Source organism: Serinus canaria, chromosome 11 (assembly GCF_022539315.1).
Source record: "Serinus canaria isolate serCan28SL12 chromosome 11, serCan2020, whole genome shotgun sequence".
NCBI classification, from domain to species: domain Eukaryota; kingdom Metazoa; phylum Chordata; class Aves; order Passeriformes; family Fringillidae; genus Serinus; species Serinus canaria.
In genome coordinates this window covers 11,507,424-11,522,819 of record NC_066325.1, presented here as the reverse complement: position 1 = coordinate 11,522,819, position 15,396 = coordinate 11,507,424, and the positions used below count along the sequence as shown (strand labels likewise).

Below are 15,396 nucleotides of genomic sequence, written 5' to 3'. Positions count from 1 at the left end.
TTTTTTGACAAATCTAGAGTTACAAAGAAGTTTCAAAATAATGGATAGATTTCCAGTCTGTAACTAAGTTTCTATGCAATCCAGTTTGCAGTGAGAAATGTGCTGAATGTAAAGGCTACTTGGTGAGATCTCAATTCAGTTTTAAAGTTGAGAACTGGCAGACATATATGGGAATAAAATATTTGTATTTGTTTGGTTACAGTAGGCACTGTTTTGTTTGCAAGCCTAAACATTGTGAGTAAGTCACTAAATCTGCTTTAGCACTAACAAAGCCATTCCTACCTGTTCATTGAAGATGGTAACAAATTAGAATGGGTTCATATTTAGCATGGTTTGAGGTAACTGTGGTAGTTTACTTCTGAGGGCAGCATTTGCTAATTTATGTGAAATTAATTTGGCACCTTTTGGTCATAGATCTGTGTTCAGAAGACCAGCACTGTGGAGTGGCTGTTTATAGCCCTTTCACACAGGAATATCTGCCCCTGGAAACATTGAGTAACAGCAGGAACAGTAAATCATCTGACAGCTGGGGGCAGAAACAGAAGAGAAGGCAGGAAGAGGTGCTATGCTATTTTATAGTCTTGGCCACATCAAATAAATTGTGGTCATGAAACAGGAAGCCTATTTGTGCTTTCATTCTGCATCTCATAAATCTACACAGAATATTTCTTTTAAAAGCCAAAATTCACTTCAAACAATATCTTTCAGAATAAGCAAAAGCCAGATTTATTTTTTCAGTATCAACATACAAACCATCAATATAAAATCTGGGTCACATTTGGTGGAGGTGTGCATAATTCTAGTTGCTTTCAACTTTGAAGACAGAAAGTGGTCCAGCATGAATGCTGATAAGAGTAACAGGCTTCACATTTGCATCCTTTTAATCTTCCACATAAAGGAGTTTATTTCAATAAGCTCATTTTATTTGCTAAAAGGAAAGCAGTATTTGGAGAACTACAGCATATTTTTCATGGCTTATGAAGTGTTTTCAATCAACTCTAGTCCTGTGGGGAAAGCCAATTCCATGTAACCTGGTACATCATTTTGTGACATTATAGGTAAGCTCTGACACTGGATATTTTTTTTGTTGTTTACTATGTTTTGTGGGACATAATTGCAGTTTCAGAAACATGATTTCAGCTTGCTGTGCAGTAACTGAATGACAGGCCATGACTTTTTCAAATGCACATGATAGTTTGGAAATACCTTTATTGCTGAAATCTCACTGTGTTCAAACACAACCTGAAATACCAGATTGGTGTGATCTGTAAAACTGAGGGCTCTCCTTAGTCAGAGAAGGAAGGGCCTGAACGCTTTCCAAAAGGGCTGGTGCATGTGGTGCTGAGCCTCCTGTGTCTTGTCATGCTGGAAGGAATAAAGAACTACAGATCTGCTAAGGCATTCAGCATGAGGAGATCGGTGCAAAGCTGTAGCTGTTGTTAAAGACAGGGCTGGTATTGGGAGAAGAAGCATGTGGAAGGTGTACTGACCTTAAACTGCCTGATATTTCCTTGGGCCACGAGCTGGTGCTCATTTTCAGGAGTGATGCAGTAAGCTAGTCTCTAAACCAGACAGGAAGAAGAGGGAAAAGTCAGCCATATGAAGTGGGATTATGTATGTAATCCCCAATCTATAGTGGGGAAGTAGCATGAACTTTATTTAAAATGGTAACTTAAATCTTTAATATCACTGCATCATGTGCCTCTGCTCAGTCACTGAGAAAATAAGCCTATTATAAGCCCTTGGGTGTTAGCCTTTAATATAAAAGCAACAGCAGAAAGTTTATGCAAATACTAAGTCCAAATATTTAGCAAGTGCATATAGAAAAGAATATCAGGAACAAGTTTGGTATCACAAATTCCTGCTTTTCTCTTAGTGCTCTAAGAGGTTTGGCCAGTCCCAGAGTGGGGGAGGTAGGAGGCACTGGAATTTCCCAGCTCATCTCCCTTGTCCACCCTGTGCTGTGCCCTTTGAGATCACATGTAGGTTTTGGTTTGGGAGGAACTTTCAAGCAGCTTTAGGAGCTCCTGTTAGATTAGGTTCATACCTTATCCCATCCTTCAAAGAGCCTCAATTTGGGGCATCATATTGGAGCTAGTGGCTTGGATGCCATGTATTATTCTTTTGCCATAATGCTCGTGGGGAAACTGGGGAGCTGCTCTTTGCAGGAGCACTAACAGAAAAACCATGATGAATGAGAAAATGTGAGTTTGACCAAAGGCTTCCGCATCCCCCTATCAGAAAACTTGACCAAGAGGGCAAAAGTCTGATGGGGCAGTGTAAATTATTCTTTGAGACTTAAATTCTCTGAGAAAAATGTGTTTGTAGCCCTCCCCAGGACGGAACAAAACAAAGGGCTTACACAGTTGCTGGAAATGAGACCTAGAAATTGTGCACAACACTGATGTGTTAGAGCTCATGAAAACAGGGCAGCTGAGGGGTTCCAGCTTTGGGGCATCTTTCTGAGGTGAACATGACATGTGATGACTGCAATGTTTCAGAAACAATTAGTTCCTTTGGGTTTGCTGGGCCAGTGTGAGGGGGATGTGACCCATCTATGGACAGGTTGAGATCCTATTTTCTGCTTAATTCTCTGTGTGGTGTTGGTTCAGTGATTTGCCCAAGAGCATCAAAATTTTGCTACACCATTGTGTAAGCATAGCTGTAGGAAAGGAGAGCAGCAGAACTAGGTGTAAGTCAGTGGGTCTAGATAAGGTTATAAAATCATGACATGATGGGAAAAAACCTGGTGCTGTATTATGGTGAGGAGCCTTCTGAGCACTGTTAGAAGTTTTAAGACTACAGATAACAAGTGAGAGTATATAGACAGCGAAGGTAAAGTTAATATAATGATATGGCTAATGAACTTTTATCCTGTGCCATTTTGAACTGGTAAATAAAGAAAAGTACAGAACAGTTTGAGGACCATAACTCATAGCAGAATATGAAGATAGCATAATCTGTACATTCTTTGTTAATAAACAAAAATCTAATCTCATTCACTGGATCAATTACATGCATAAAAAAATCCTTTTTCACAATTATTGTGGTGCTGTCTGGAAAGTAATTTCTGTCTAGAGACTCAAACAGAATGCAGTAACCCTACCTCAAACCACTGATCCACCTGACAGATGGATTCAAAAGGTCACCGATAAGTAATAAGTTTTGGGAGAGAAACAAACTGCCACCTTAGACCCAGCCATCTCATTTCCCAGCAACATTTCATGCCATGTGATCAGTGCTGCCCTTACCTCTTTAAAGGTGCCACGCACGTTCATGAATTTATAGATGATGTAGGCAGGCACCAGGATCATGGAGGAGAGCGCTATGCCCCAGCCAATGCGGTTGGCCCACAGAGGGAAGGTGTAGTCATCATAGGTCAGGGGTTTGAAATTTATTATGCTGACTATCACAACAAACTGGAGGAGAAAGTATAAAATGAACCACAGATTTAGGATGAGGAACCTTACTGGAAGTGATTCCAGGTGTTCTATTAGGCAGGCACCCTAAAGTTTATCTCAAAGCGGCTTTATGGTTTGCCTTCAGCCTGTTTACTTTGTGCCTCTTTCTGCTTAAGCTGTTGAAGTTCTTGATGTGTTTGCTAGTATTGCAGTTCATTTTAGCTACTGTGGATGCAGATTATTTGAAATTTGGATGGGAAGATCAGGTGGCTGTCCACTACTGCCTCATTTAAACGAGTGTTTCAGATGTAGAAAAGTGAATCTGTAGTCAAGAAAAAACTCTGCAGGATCTATTGTTTTTCCTCTCTTTGTTTTCCAGGGATATTAGAGTTCCTTTAAGAGCTTTGTACCCATTTTTCAGCATGATACATGTACTGGGGAAAGGTAGAGAAGCCTTATGGCCTGGAAAATAAAGCTGTTTTTTTCTTCCTTTGCTTCCCTGCCCAGTGCTAGATGCAAGAAGGAAAGAGTGGTGCACCACCCTACTTCTGTCCTGTTAAATCCATGTGGGTTGTATAACATGCAGATATCCTTGATTTGGTTCTTTGGGGCTGAATGTTCTGCTCCATATTTCAATTTCCAATTAAAATATTTTGAGCCTAGGGTTTAAAAGACTACACCAGGATAGTGTGGGTTAAAGGAAGATCATGGTGTAGAATCTGGTTAGAAAAATACTAATTCTGTTTTGTGATTTTTCTTGGGATTATGTTCATAGTTGCAGATAATACGGAGAAAGTCCTTCAAGAACTTCCAGATGGAAAAAAAGAAATGTGCATTGTGAGGACTGAGAGATGTGTTATTTACAGATTTATTCTGACCCCTGTGTTTTCAGGTTTGTCTAGGAAGGTATCAAGGCTCTTTCACCAAGATATCTTAAACTACCTGAGGGTTAAACTGGTGGGCTCTCCACCTTTAGCTAGATTGTTACAACACTCATGATAAAATGTAAATTTTCAACTGTCTCCTTGTGTGCAAAATCAAAGGATGCTTGCTCCAGGATTTTCCCATCCTGCTTGAAGTGCTGCAGGATATTGTTCCATAAAAGTTCCTTTGTAGAACTGTGTTTGAAAGGATAATTAAGATAGGCTCAGTAGGTGCTTATGGATGAATTGGGGTCATAGCTTTTAGATTTAAAAAAAATGTGGTCCTGTTCTAAAAGCCTACCCAGTGTATATTTGCAATACCAGTAATGCTTTAAGACTGCACAGCTTTAATGCAAGCAATTGTCTCCTAAAACCATAATAAGGTCAAATTTCTGTATTATTATCCTGACCTTTTGATTTACAAATATGCACAGGAAGAGATTCCAATATCAAACTCGAGGTTAGTACTGAATCTAACCTTTACACAAAGAAACCAAATTCACACTTTGGGATTTTTTTCCCCCTAATGCAATAGAACACTTGTGTTTTCCAACAGGCAGCTTGCCAGGTATATTTTGTACAATTCTTCAGTGTTTCACACAGCTAATTACAGGTGTAGTTGTATATCAGTTTTTCTATGGTGTCATTTCACAAACTAGGGATCCTGGTATCCTCCAATCAAAACTACATTCTTGGTGTAACAATCTCTTATCCCTGGATAACTTCTTTTCCCAAGGGAGTGGTTTGTGTTTAATATGTGCTGCAGGGGCAGGAAGGACACTGCCTAAGTGTTCTCTGAGAAAATCTGCCTTCTTAAAATCATGTTAAAATGAAAGAACAGAAGGAGACCACAACCACCATTAACTTCTCTCCCACAACTGAAAGGTATTAAACAAAATCTACCCAGCATATAATTTCAAGGAGAAAAAAGAATTAAATTGGACTGTCTTCTATTCCTCCCAACAGTATCTGGCACAGCAATAGGTGTCTTGCTCTTGGTGCCTAGGGTCTATTCTGGCAATCAGTGTACTGGTATTCTCTTCATGGTGGAATGATGATCAACACTTACCAATAAAAAAGCAGGACTGACAAACTTCCAGCAGAGTCTCCAGTAGAGGCCTGGTTTGAAGCCCATCATTTGCTGGATGTCTTCACTGAACCTGTCCACACCTAGAATGGATGTGAACAGATGCAAGCACGACACTGACTTCAGTCTAAATGATAAGATGCTGGCATACCCAAAATATCTTTTGGTATGATGAAACCAGGCATGAATGACTTTCAAATCAGAAGACATAAGAAATAACAAATTAATCTCTTTTCAATGTCGAAGTGTGTCTTTGACATCACTGTATCTGACTTAAATGCCTGTGAGCACTTAAGGCCTGTTGCAGACATTACCACTGAAAAGAGGCATTTCACAAATAACTAGAATTTAGGTTGTAAATAGTACACAATTTTAAAAAGTTATGGGTTATTGTCACCTGATTCCTTTGTTATTATGAGTACACTGCAGGAAAATGTAAACCTTTACTCACACAAACTGCTGGCTGATAATGAGGTAGATTCGTAAGATTCTTAATTTATCAAAGATCATTTCTCTGTTCCACTTAGACATGCTTTTCAGTGTTCTCTTGAACACCACAGAATTTTCTTTATTACAAATATAATTTCACATTTGAATTTTCCAGAAAACTCAGGTAATTTTTCTTCTGTTTATTGTAAATATGTACAAACTTTATCACTTTAGAATAGGATGATTAACACTGATATAAAATGGGGAAAGGAGTATCCTTCTCTGTTTTCTGTAAAAAGAAAACACCTTGGAGACCTTGGCTCTGTGCATTCTGTCATGTCATACTATTTATTTATAATTTATTTTGCTCAATATGTTCAGGAAGTTTACTTTTAATCATGAACCCATTAGGAAAACAGAAGAAATGCAGCTTTTTTCCATGAATATTTGTTTACTGAAGAGTATATGTAGTTTTCCATAAAGATTATTTCTCTGTGTGGATCAGTTAAGCTTAATTTATTTAATGTAAATAATTGGGACAGCTTGAATTAGTGCATTGTACATAATAGGATGCAAAATGTTTTCAGGGTGTGGAGTGTAAATGTCTCAAAACAATTTCCAGTTCCCAATATTATGTCTGGGTGAAGAGAAATAGCCAAGAAGGATCTGCAAAGGCTCTTTAAACTTAATCTGATTCTATTTGCAGTGCTTTCTGTGAACTTTAGAGTGACTGAATTTTAACTGCTATGAACACTGACTGAAATTGATCATTGTGGAGAAGGTCAAAGACAAGGTATATCAGAATTTTATTCAAATGTTTCCAGACAGATGCACTTGGAGCTCAGACAGTGCTTGGTGCTCAATTTCTGCTGAAAATGGGGGATGGCTGGGCCATGCTCTCAGACTGCATTTTTTCACAATTTGCTTTTTCAGTACTGGCTGACTTCAAATAATTGTTCTAAGATATCAACCTTTAAGCAGAACACAGCCATAGCTACAGATGATGGTACCTGGGCTTGGTTTAGTGCAGGTTTGTTATCAGGAGCTGGTTAAATACCCCAAAATAGAATATTCACCAGAAAGATATCAGGGTTGCACATGAGGAAAATTGGTAACAACTGAGCAGTCATAAATAAGGTACATCTGCATAGGAAAACAAACTGTTCTCCCTTCTCTTACATACACAGTTGGCCTTTGCAAGAAAAAACTTCACAGTAAATGGTCATAGATGCAATTTGAACTAAATTTGTGTGGTTTTAGTCTGTGCCAAATGTCAATGCTTGCCTTTAGGCTGGCTTAATATTCAGCTAGGTCATTAAGGCAAGAGGGGTCTATCAGAAGAAAGAGGCAGACAAGATCATGCCAGATTTAATAATTTTAAATAGCACCTGGGGCTGTAATAAGTTCTTTACAAAGGAAAAGGTTATGCTGTGTCAGTAGAAACATCTCTCAGCTGCTCAAGAAAAATGAATAGATATTTTCCCAGTTATGGGGAGGCTGCAGGAAGAAATGAAAAAATTATAAAGACAGGGGGAGTAAAATAAAATTTGACTAACTTTGGCCTGGTTTGTGAACCACCTACAAAGCTTAGCTACTGTAAAGTGCAGTAAATCCTGTTTTAATAATAGTAGCAGAAAGTAATTTTCCCTTAGAAACTGAAGAAGCCCCTACTTCCAAGGTAAGCTGTGATTACTCATCCACACTCAGCTCTTTCACAGGGATTAGAGACAGCTGCCTGTGAAATAAAGTGCCTCCACTGTTTTGAGAGACAACAGCCTATGTGCTGCTTGCTCCGTGCTGGTGTTGGGTGACAGAATTACTGCATCAAAACCAGAAACTATTCCTTTGATAGATGGAACAGCTTTATGCATGGATGCCACTCTTTCACTTCACTCACTCTCCAACAGTTCTTTAACTGCAAGATAAAGTTTGTTAGATTAGAAGAACATGCTAAGGCAGGATGGATGGATAAATAAGTGACTGAGTCAGGTAAACAGCAATAAGAATCATAATGTCTAAGAACCCTCTGAATCATACATTAGCTATAAACCTCAGCTGTGTCTGAATAAAAATGAAGGGGCCTTTCAGAGGAAGAGCAATGTTATTGGGAATCAGGGCAACTCATTCAATACAGACTTAAGGGGGAGATGATTTGCAGGCTGCTATGACATTGAAACCTGGTAATAGTGAAAGGAGTTGTGATCAGCCAGGAGCTAAAGCTTGAGAATGAAGAGGAGATGAGGAAGGAAAAGAAGAGGTGATATTTTTTAGGTGGCTATAGCACATCACTGCACTCTGATTGGCATCGAGTGATTCCCGTCTGTGCCAGAGGTCAACCAAATACTCCAAAGCTTGACAGATTTGGGATAAAGGAAATGACTACTCCCTTTTAGTGGCATAAGTTAGTATCAAATACTAGAAATATAATTTCTGGTATCTAGTGTGTTGGGTGTTTTATACCATTCTATGAAATAAAATACATAAACTGCTAGAGTTTTACAATGAAGTAGAATATTGTCACAAACAAAAGGGATTGATGGAGGAATTGTTATAACTCTCTAGACACCACCTTTATTTGTGTTGTGTAGAGAGTGCTTGAGATTGGCCCTGGGGGACTAATGAAAAGTGAGCACTGGTGAGTCTAGATTTAGGCTAATCTACTTGCTTTGAAAGCACCAAGTCTAAATCTGCTGCTGCAAGTCATCAGCAATACTGAGAGCTGTAAAATACTGCCAAAAGGAGTAACTTTTCCATCCCATCACAGTCCCTTTCACAAGGCTGTTTGCTTTGGCTTTGTGCAGGGTCTCAAAGCTTGGCCCACTGAATGTCTGCATTCCTGTCACTGCTCATAAATCAGGTGAAAGTCACTATGAAACCTGATTGTCATGGTTTTGTGTATACAAGACTTAAAATGATGTGTAAGCCCACCATGAGCACTTGGAATTTCAGAAAAGCTTTTGCACATGCAAAAGGAGGAGCTTACCATAAAACCAGGACACTCCAATTGCCTCCATCAGAACAGCAAACAATATTGAAGTGCCAGCTGCAAATGTGTCCAGAAGTGTGAGCACATAAATTCCACCCTGCAACAGGGAGTTAAAAGATGCAAGGACATGAAGTTACAAATAGAATCATCACAGAGTTTAGTGTCCACTTAACAGAAATCTGCTTTACTTGAAGCATTATCTTAACCCAAGTATTTTAGTATGGATCTGATGCATCAGACACAGGCTCATATTTGCATACAAAATAGTGGAGTCAGACTTGCAACTCTTCTAAAGAGGCTTTTTTTCACCGATGTCCTCACTTCACTGGGAAACAGAAACCTCAGCTTAGATGGAGTTCTCTTGGCACTCCTGTTCAGTGGAGGTTTGGGGAAATGATCAGCACAGGGCCTGTCTGCAGCAGTTAATGAAAAACTTCCTAAACTGGTGGCAGGAATGGAGCCCTCCAAGGGTTCCCACAGGCCTTATCAGTCACTTTGTTCCTAAGCCCACTTGCTCTGCAGGCCAGTGAGTCTGCAGTGTAGGTCTGATTTCCCTTTTCCCTGACTGCCTGCATTGCTCACCCACTGCTCCTCCTAAGGCAGAGAGGGATGTTCATCCTGTCACCAGCACAGCAAGAAGCTGCTGTGCCCTGTTCAGTCTCTGTGATATTTGCAAACCTTTGCTCAGTTGAGACAGCAAACCTTGTCTTCCTTCACAACAGCACATATTGAGCCTCAGTGGTTCATGACTGAGAGCTGGAAATGCATTTATAAAAGTCTTGTTAGATTTTTTTTTTTTTTTTAGCTGCAGTTTCACCACTTTTTGCTGTGTTTTACAATGTTGCGTGTATTTCTGTAAATTACTGCTCATTTTACTGAGTTTCAGCTAAAGAGGACTGGAAAACCATGGGATGCAGATTTGTTTCAAAATGAACCTGGATAAAGTGTGTCAGGAAACTTTGTCACACATAAACAACTGAAATGTTTGCATTTGCAGTAGATTTTTATTAAAATATCTCTTTACAACCAAACTTAATTCGATTATGCCTGTTCAGAAAAGGAGGAAAAAAGGAATTATCTTCTGTGTTTTTACCACCAATGGTATAAATAGCACTGGTATTGTTTAAATCTGTTGGTGATTTTAGTCTCTGTAATCAGTTGCCTTTTATTTTTTTTTAATATGTTTTTTCTGAAACAGCTGTGCATATTTACAAAAAGAGAGAGCAGTACTCAGGCCTCATGTAGACTTTTAATTCTGTGGGGACTTGTCTGGAAATGGAATGAAGTTTGGTTGTTGTGTTAGAAAATGTTGCTTATTGAGTGACATTTGAGTTTGACCTCTTGTTTTTGCTCTACACCTGCTCCAGATGAATGCATTTGCAATCAGTCTTAGCAAAGTGAATTACTACTATGGTTTTGTAAGAAATGTGCTTGTTTCAGAAACAACTACTTTGGAAAATAAAGCCTTAAAAATTCAGGGGGCAAAATCAAACAATTTCATGTGATGTCCTCACAAGGGTTTTCCTTTTTTTAATACATCAGAAATGTTGTTTTTTAGTTACAAGAACCAATACATTTGGGCTGTTCTGGACAGTTTGTGAATTCCAGCTGGAGGGGTGAACTTCAGCCTAAACAGGAGCTATTATTTAAAAGCTAGAGTTAGGTCATTATCTTGAATAGCTTTAGCTCTCTTGGAGGCAGTGGAATTGCACCCACTAGCACCTGTTCTGGTTCTTAACACTGAATTTCTTCTGATGTTGTACTTCAGGAAATTTTATCCCAGTTCCAACTTTGAATAAATAGGAGCATGTTCAGTGTTTAAGTATCAATAGAAATAGTATGGTATTAAAAGGATAGATATTTTAAAATATTTTAGAGTCTCAAATATTTCTCAGTTTGAGGAAACTGGAGCAAAAATATTGGGGTATTTTAATGCAAAAAGGACTTCGTTATTTATAAACTTCTATGCCATTTCAGTAATCGTAATCATAGATGTGGAAACCATTTCCAGGGATGGAGAGAGGTTTAGCACATATGCTTTCATGGTGGTTTCTTAAAGTTTCAGTTGTTTTCTGAGAGTTTTGGTATCTTTGTTAACAGGCCTCTCTTTGTCTTATGGTCAAAAAAAAAAAAAACCAAACCTCTCTCCTGCCTAGAACACATTAATTTAATTCCTTAATTAATTGTAAAAATCCAGATGAGGCAAAACATTCAGTCTGATGGTAGTGATAAATACAGGTCACTAAATGTTCAGGATAAGCTTTCTTTGTGCTTTATGTGGTGTTAGCAGTAAAAGATGTCAAGATCTAGGTACCTGAAGGGACATGAAGAAACAAGGTGGGGAGAGGAGATCATTATTCTACACTCCTTCCATGAGAAGTGAGTGTCTTTTCCTTTCTTCAAGAAGAGAACAACCAGATGGTCTGGTCACTCGAAATTCTTAGTTCCTCACAGAGGAATAAGCACTCTACCCAATTCCATTTAATGTGACTAAAAAATCCCAAACCAAGCCAAAACCCCCCAAACAAATGCAAAAGAAAGCACACAGAACCAACAAACCCAGCAGCAGCACAAACAGTTGCTTGTAACAAAGACTCATAGGCTTGGTTGATAGCAAATGATCTTGTGCCAAAAAGCAGAGAAGCTTCTTATGTTAGATTAAAAGTGATGTTCTGAACAGAAGTTAAGAACCAAAATTTATAATAAAAGTCATCTGAACCTATCCATATTTCATCTGTCAAGGTTAATGGCATATTTTAGGTAACGTTTTGATAGAAACTTTTGTTGCACTTACATTGGTAATGCAAAAAAGAGCGAGTAGGAAAGTGCCAAAAGAAACACCAAAGGTGAAGAGCTTTCTGTGCTGCTTCAGAAGGTGGAAATCATCTGCCAGGCCAGTGATGACAGCCTCCATCCCACCCATCTGTGAAGGGGAAGACAAAAACTCTGGTTAAAGGCTGCTGATTGCTGGAAATACAGACTGAAGGATGCAAAGCAGTTTGTGCAATTAATACCCAACCACTCTGTGGTTTTGGTATTTCAGCTGTAAGTCACTGGTGATATGAGGGTTTATTTTGTTCTGGTAAAGGGCTGGTCAGGGAACTGGATATCAAGAGGGGAGGTTGTCACCTCCATAGCTGTATCCCTTGAGGAATCTTAGCTGACTCAACAGAACAATAAGTAGACAGTACTTTGGGGAAAAAAATGTACATTTGAATATACTCTGGGGGAAAAGCTGCTAGCTTAAGTAGCTAGGCTCCTTCAGATATTTCTTAAATAAAGACAGGCACAACAAGCACCTAAAGGAAATGTACTGAACAATGATTTGCTTTAGCCATCGATTAACAAAATCCAGTTTGACAAAAGTCTTCACAGATGTGGAAGAACTACTGCAAAAGAAGCTTGATTAATTTTTTTGGTTCACAACATGAAGGAATTTTGCTTTGCTTTCTAGAAGTTAATGAGGAACATTAGCTATTGTTTTGCAATACAGGAAAGGTGCTTTCCAAATTTTCATTTAAATTGCTGGGTTATGTAGGTGGTTATGAATTTTAATTTCTTTCCATTAATGAAAACATTCTGACCCCAAACTCCAACAAAAAGCTATGAAAAAAAATTCAGTCCTTTATCTTAGTAAACAAATTCATTTAGTGTTTTGGAGAGGCTTAATTCTATGCTTTTTGTGATGCTAAAAGACCAAGGCAAGACCTGAAGTGCCTGGTGCAATACAATAGCTGGTTAACAGGTGCTGACACAGCCTCTTTCCTATAAGACTTTGATTAAAATATTCCTGAATGAAATCAGTAACAGAGAATTATCACCATAAAAAGTACTGCAGGACTTGAGTTTTCTTTGGGAAATCATGACAATCTTGAACCAGTAAATCCTTCTCCCTTTAGAAGGAAAGAACTAAACTTGGCCACAGTTCACTAGTTCCCTGTATTTTAATCAGCTCCAGCAGAAAGACTTTTCTCTCTTTGTAGGAAATGTATGTTCTGTAATCTAAAGTGTCTTTGTCACTTCTATGTTTCTTTACATTGCCCTGCATTTACTGCTGTTGCAAAGCTAACTGTTTTGGATCTAGACACTTCTGAGCAAAAAATTCCTTCTTCATTCTTTTCATTTGTCATCCTTTTCCTACTGGTCATTCATGTTCTTTCATTGTGCTGAACCCTTCATTTCAATCCTTTATATTTGCTTACAATGGAAAAATGGCCAAGCTACAATCCCAGATATAATCTTCCCTCAGACTTTTGTCTAAGGATGCAGATCTTAGTCTATATAGACAAACTTCATTGGACCTCAGCTGGAATCCAAAAATCCAAATACTTTGGAAATATTTGGACCTGAATGTGACCTTTACAGCTCAGCCCTCACTCCACAAGATCTCATTCAGCTATTTGCCAATGATTATCAAAGCTTCCTGCTGCAACCACGTTATTATATTTTTTTTTTTTTACTTTTGCTCTTTTCCATGTCAATTCAGTCTTTCTCTTTCTTGTCCTTGAAAAGGAATGAATTTTCCTGAGGCTGTAAGCAATGGAAACACAGTGTTTTACCATTTCTAGCAAGAAATTCCTGGATCAGCTTTGGACATTCTGAACTTCAAAAGGGACTCCTATGCTTTGGAATAGTAAAAAACCCTTACCCTACAAAGGAGAATGAAAGTTTGTCCACGGTTCACTATTCCTTAAAGACCCTATTTGGTTCTGCAGAAATTTGTCAAAATTGAAGCTAAATATAACAGGATGCCTTGAGACCTCTTTGGTAAAAAAGTGCAAAAGTTGTTTGGGACTTGGAATATTTTCTGGGATGAAGTTTCTGTGATCCTGAATATTATGTTGTAAAACTTATCAAAGAGCAGATCCACTTGTTAGACCAGACATTTTACAGTCAGATTATAGGAAAATGAAACCACTGTGGAAATATTCTGGCATGATTTTAAAATTGTGATTAAATTTACAGGAAATTCTGGATCATGGCTTGTAGAAAAACAATAGGAGTACCTTCAGATGTCTGTCTAGGGCAGATTGGTGGATTGTAGCACATAGAAACCACTCTACTCAATGTCTTATTTGGGTTTTGCAAGCAGGGCTCCAGAGCCTTTTGCAGGTTCATAGCAGTAATAGATCATAGTAGTGTTGTTGGACCTTTAAATAGTAATAACTGTTGATGAACAGCCCCTCTGTAAAGCCATAAAAAAGTAGCAGGGAGTAAATATTTACTGGTTTGTCAAAGATCTAATCTTTTCTTAAACCTCTTAATGATGGAGAGTCTTTATAATACAGCAAGTAATAGTATTACTATGCTGTGGAAACAGATTTAGGAAATGTACAGAATGCTTACTTGAAATGTAACCTCCTGCTAAAGGCAAATGCCCCTTCAGTTACAAAATATGACAGGAAAAGAACAATGTCAAAGCTAGAAGGAGAAAATACTCACAGAACTGTCGATGCCAAGTGTGAGGAGCATGATGAAGAACACCACAGCCCAAAAGGTAGATCCTGAAAGAGTTGAAATTGCCTCTGGGTACAGGATGAAAACTAAACCAGCTCCTGGAATAGAAAAGGGGAAAAAGAGGTGTCACTATTATGTTTCTTATCTTCACAAAAGTGCTCATTTTAATAAGATAAATCATGACTAAGTTGAGTTTCACTTCAGTCCTTGTCACGCTCTGAGTGTTTTTAAAACAGCGTTTTTGCATTGTACCAAAATAAATCTGAAATGCTTTATTTATTTACTCATGATGGTTTGGTATTAAAAAAAACCCTATCCCATTGTTTTCCACTTTGAATAATATTTGATTGGATTTGCAGCCTTACTAGTTATTTTTCAGCTATGTAGTGGAGAAGAAATTATGTGGATGTGTTGCCTCTGTTTGACAAGAGAACTCTTGGATGTGATGAGAGGTGCAGGAGCTGAGACCATGGGTGACTTGTTCCCAGTGAAAGGACTATAGAGCTGAGCCTAGCAGAGCCATCAAAACCAGTCACCTGTGGCACTGAGCAGCAATACTTCTGTAAGATTTATAAGATTCCAGTGGTTAACATCTGTTTGTTGAACGGGCAAAACCTGTGGGGGCAAGATTCTGGGGAACCTCAATTCAGTAGAGGTGAGGTGAAGCAATAACATTTAGAGTTCACATTTCAACAAGGGATTTAAACACAGAGCTCTAGTTCCATGTAAGTTTATTCAGTTCACTTCCATGAGATTTTCATTCACTTGTTGGAAACAAATATAAATATATTTGCATAGAAATGGTGGGGGAGAAGGGTTAAAGTTAATGTAGTATTAACTTCCTACCTTCAGTAGCTACATCCTCAATTTTAACTTTGTGCTCATGAGCCATGTAGCCCAATATGGAGAAAATGGCAAATCCTGAGATGAAGCTTGTGACACAGTTAATGGTGCTAGTCAGCAAAGCATCCCTAAACATGGAGAGAGGAACAGCTCAGTGAGAAAAAAATTTAAGAACTAGATGGGGATTTTCTTCAGCATTTTCCCCCCATCCTTCAGTTCACAATGCATTTATAAGATATGTACCTTGTGAATTTATATTTTCTTGGAAAA

At 38.4% G+C, this 15,396-nt stretch overlaps 1 protein-coding gene across 1 annotated transcript in view; it reads right to left on the bottom strand.

Moving 5' to 3' along the window:
- SLC6A2 (solute carrier family 6 member 2) overlaps nucleotides 1-15,396 on the bottom strand; it is a 58,493-nt gene that overhangs the window by 6,347 nt on the left and 36,750 nt on the right. Inside the window, exons 7-13 of the mRNA XM_018914600.3 lie at nucleotides 15,130-15,254; nucleotides 14,269-14,381; nucleotides 11,621-11,749; nucleotides 8,824-8,923; nucleotides 5,394-5,494; nucleotides 3,252-3,419; nucleotides 1,491-1,562 (exon numbers count right to left, since the gene is read on the bottom strand). Coding sequence (XP_018770145.2) covers nucleotides 1,491-1,562; nucleotides 3,252-3,419; nucleotides 5,394-5,494; nucleotides 8,824-8,923; nucleotides 11,621-11,749; nucleotides 14,269-14,381; nucleotides 15,130-15,254 — 808 coding nt within the window. The remainder of the gene's footprint in view (nucleotides 1-1,490; nucleotides 1,563-3,251; nucleotides 3,420-5,393; nucleotides 5,495-8,823; nucleotides 8,924-11,620; nucleotides 11,750-14,268; nucleotides 14,382-15,129; nucleotides 15,255-15,396) is intronic.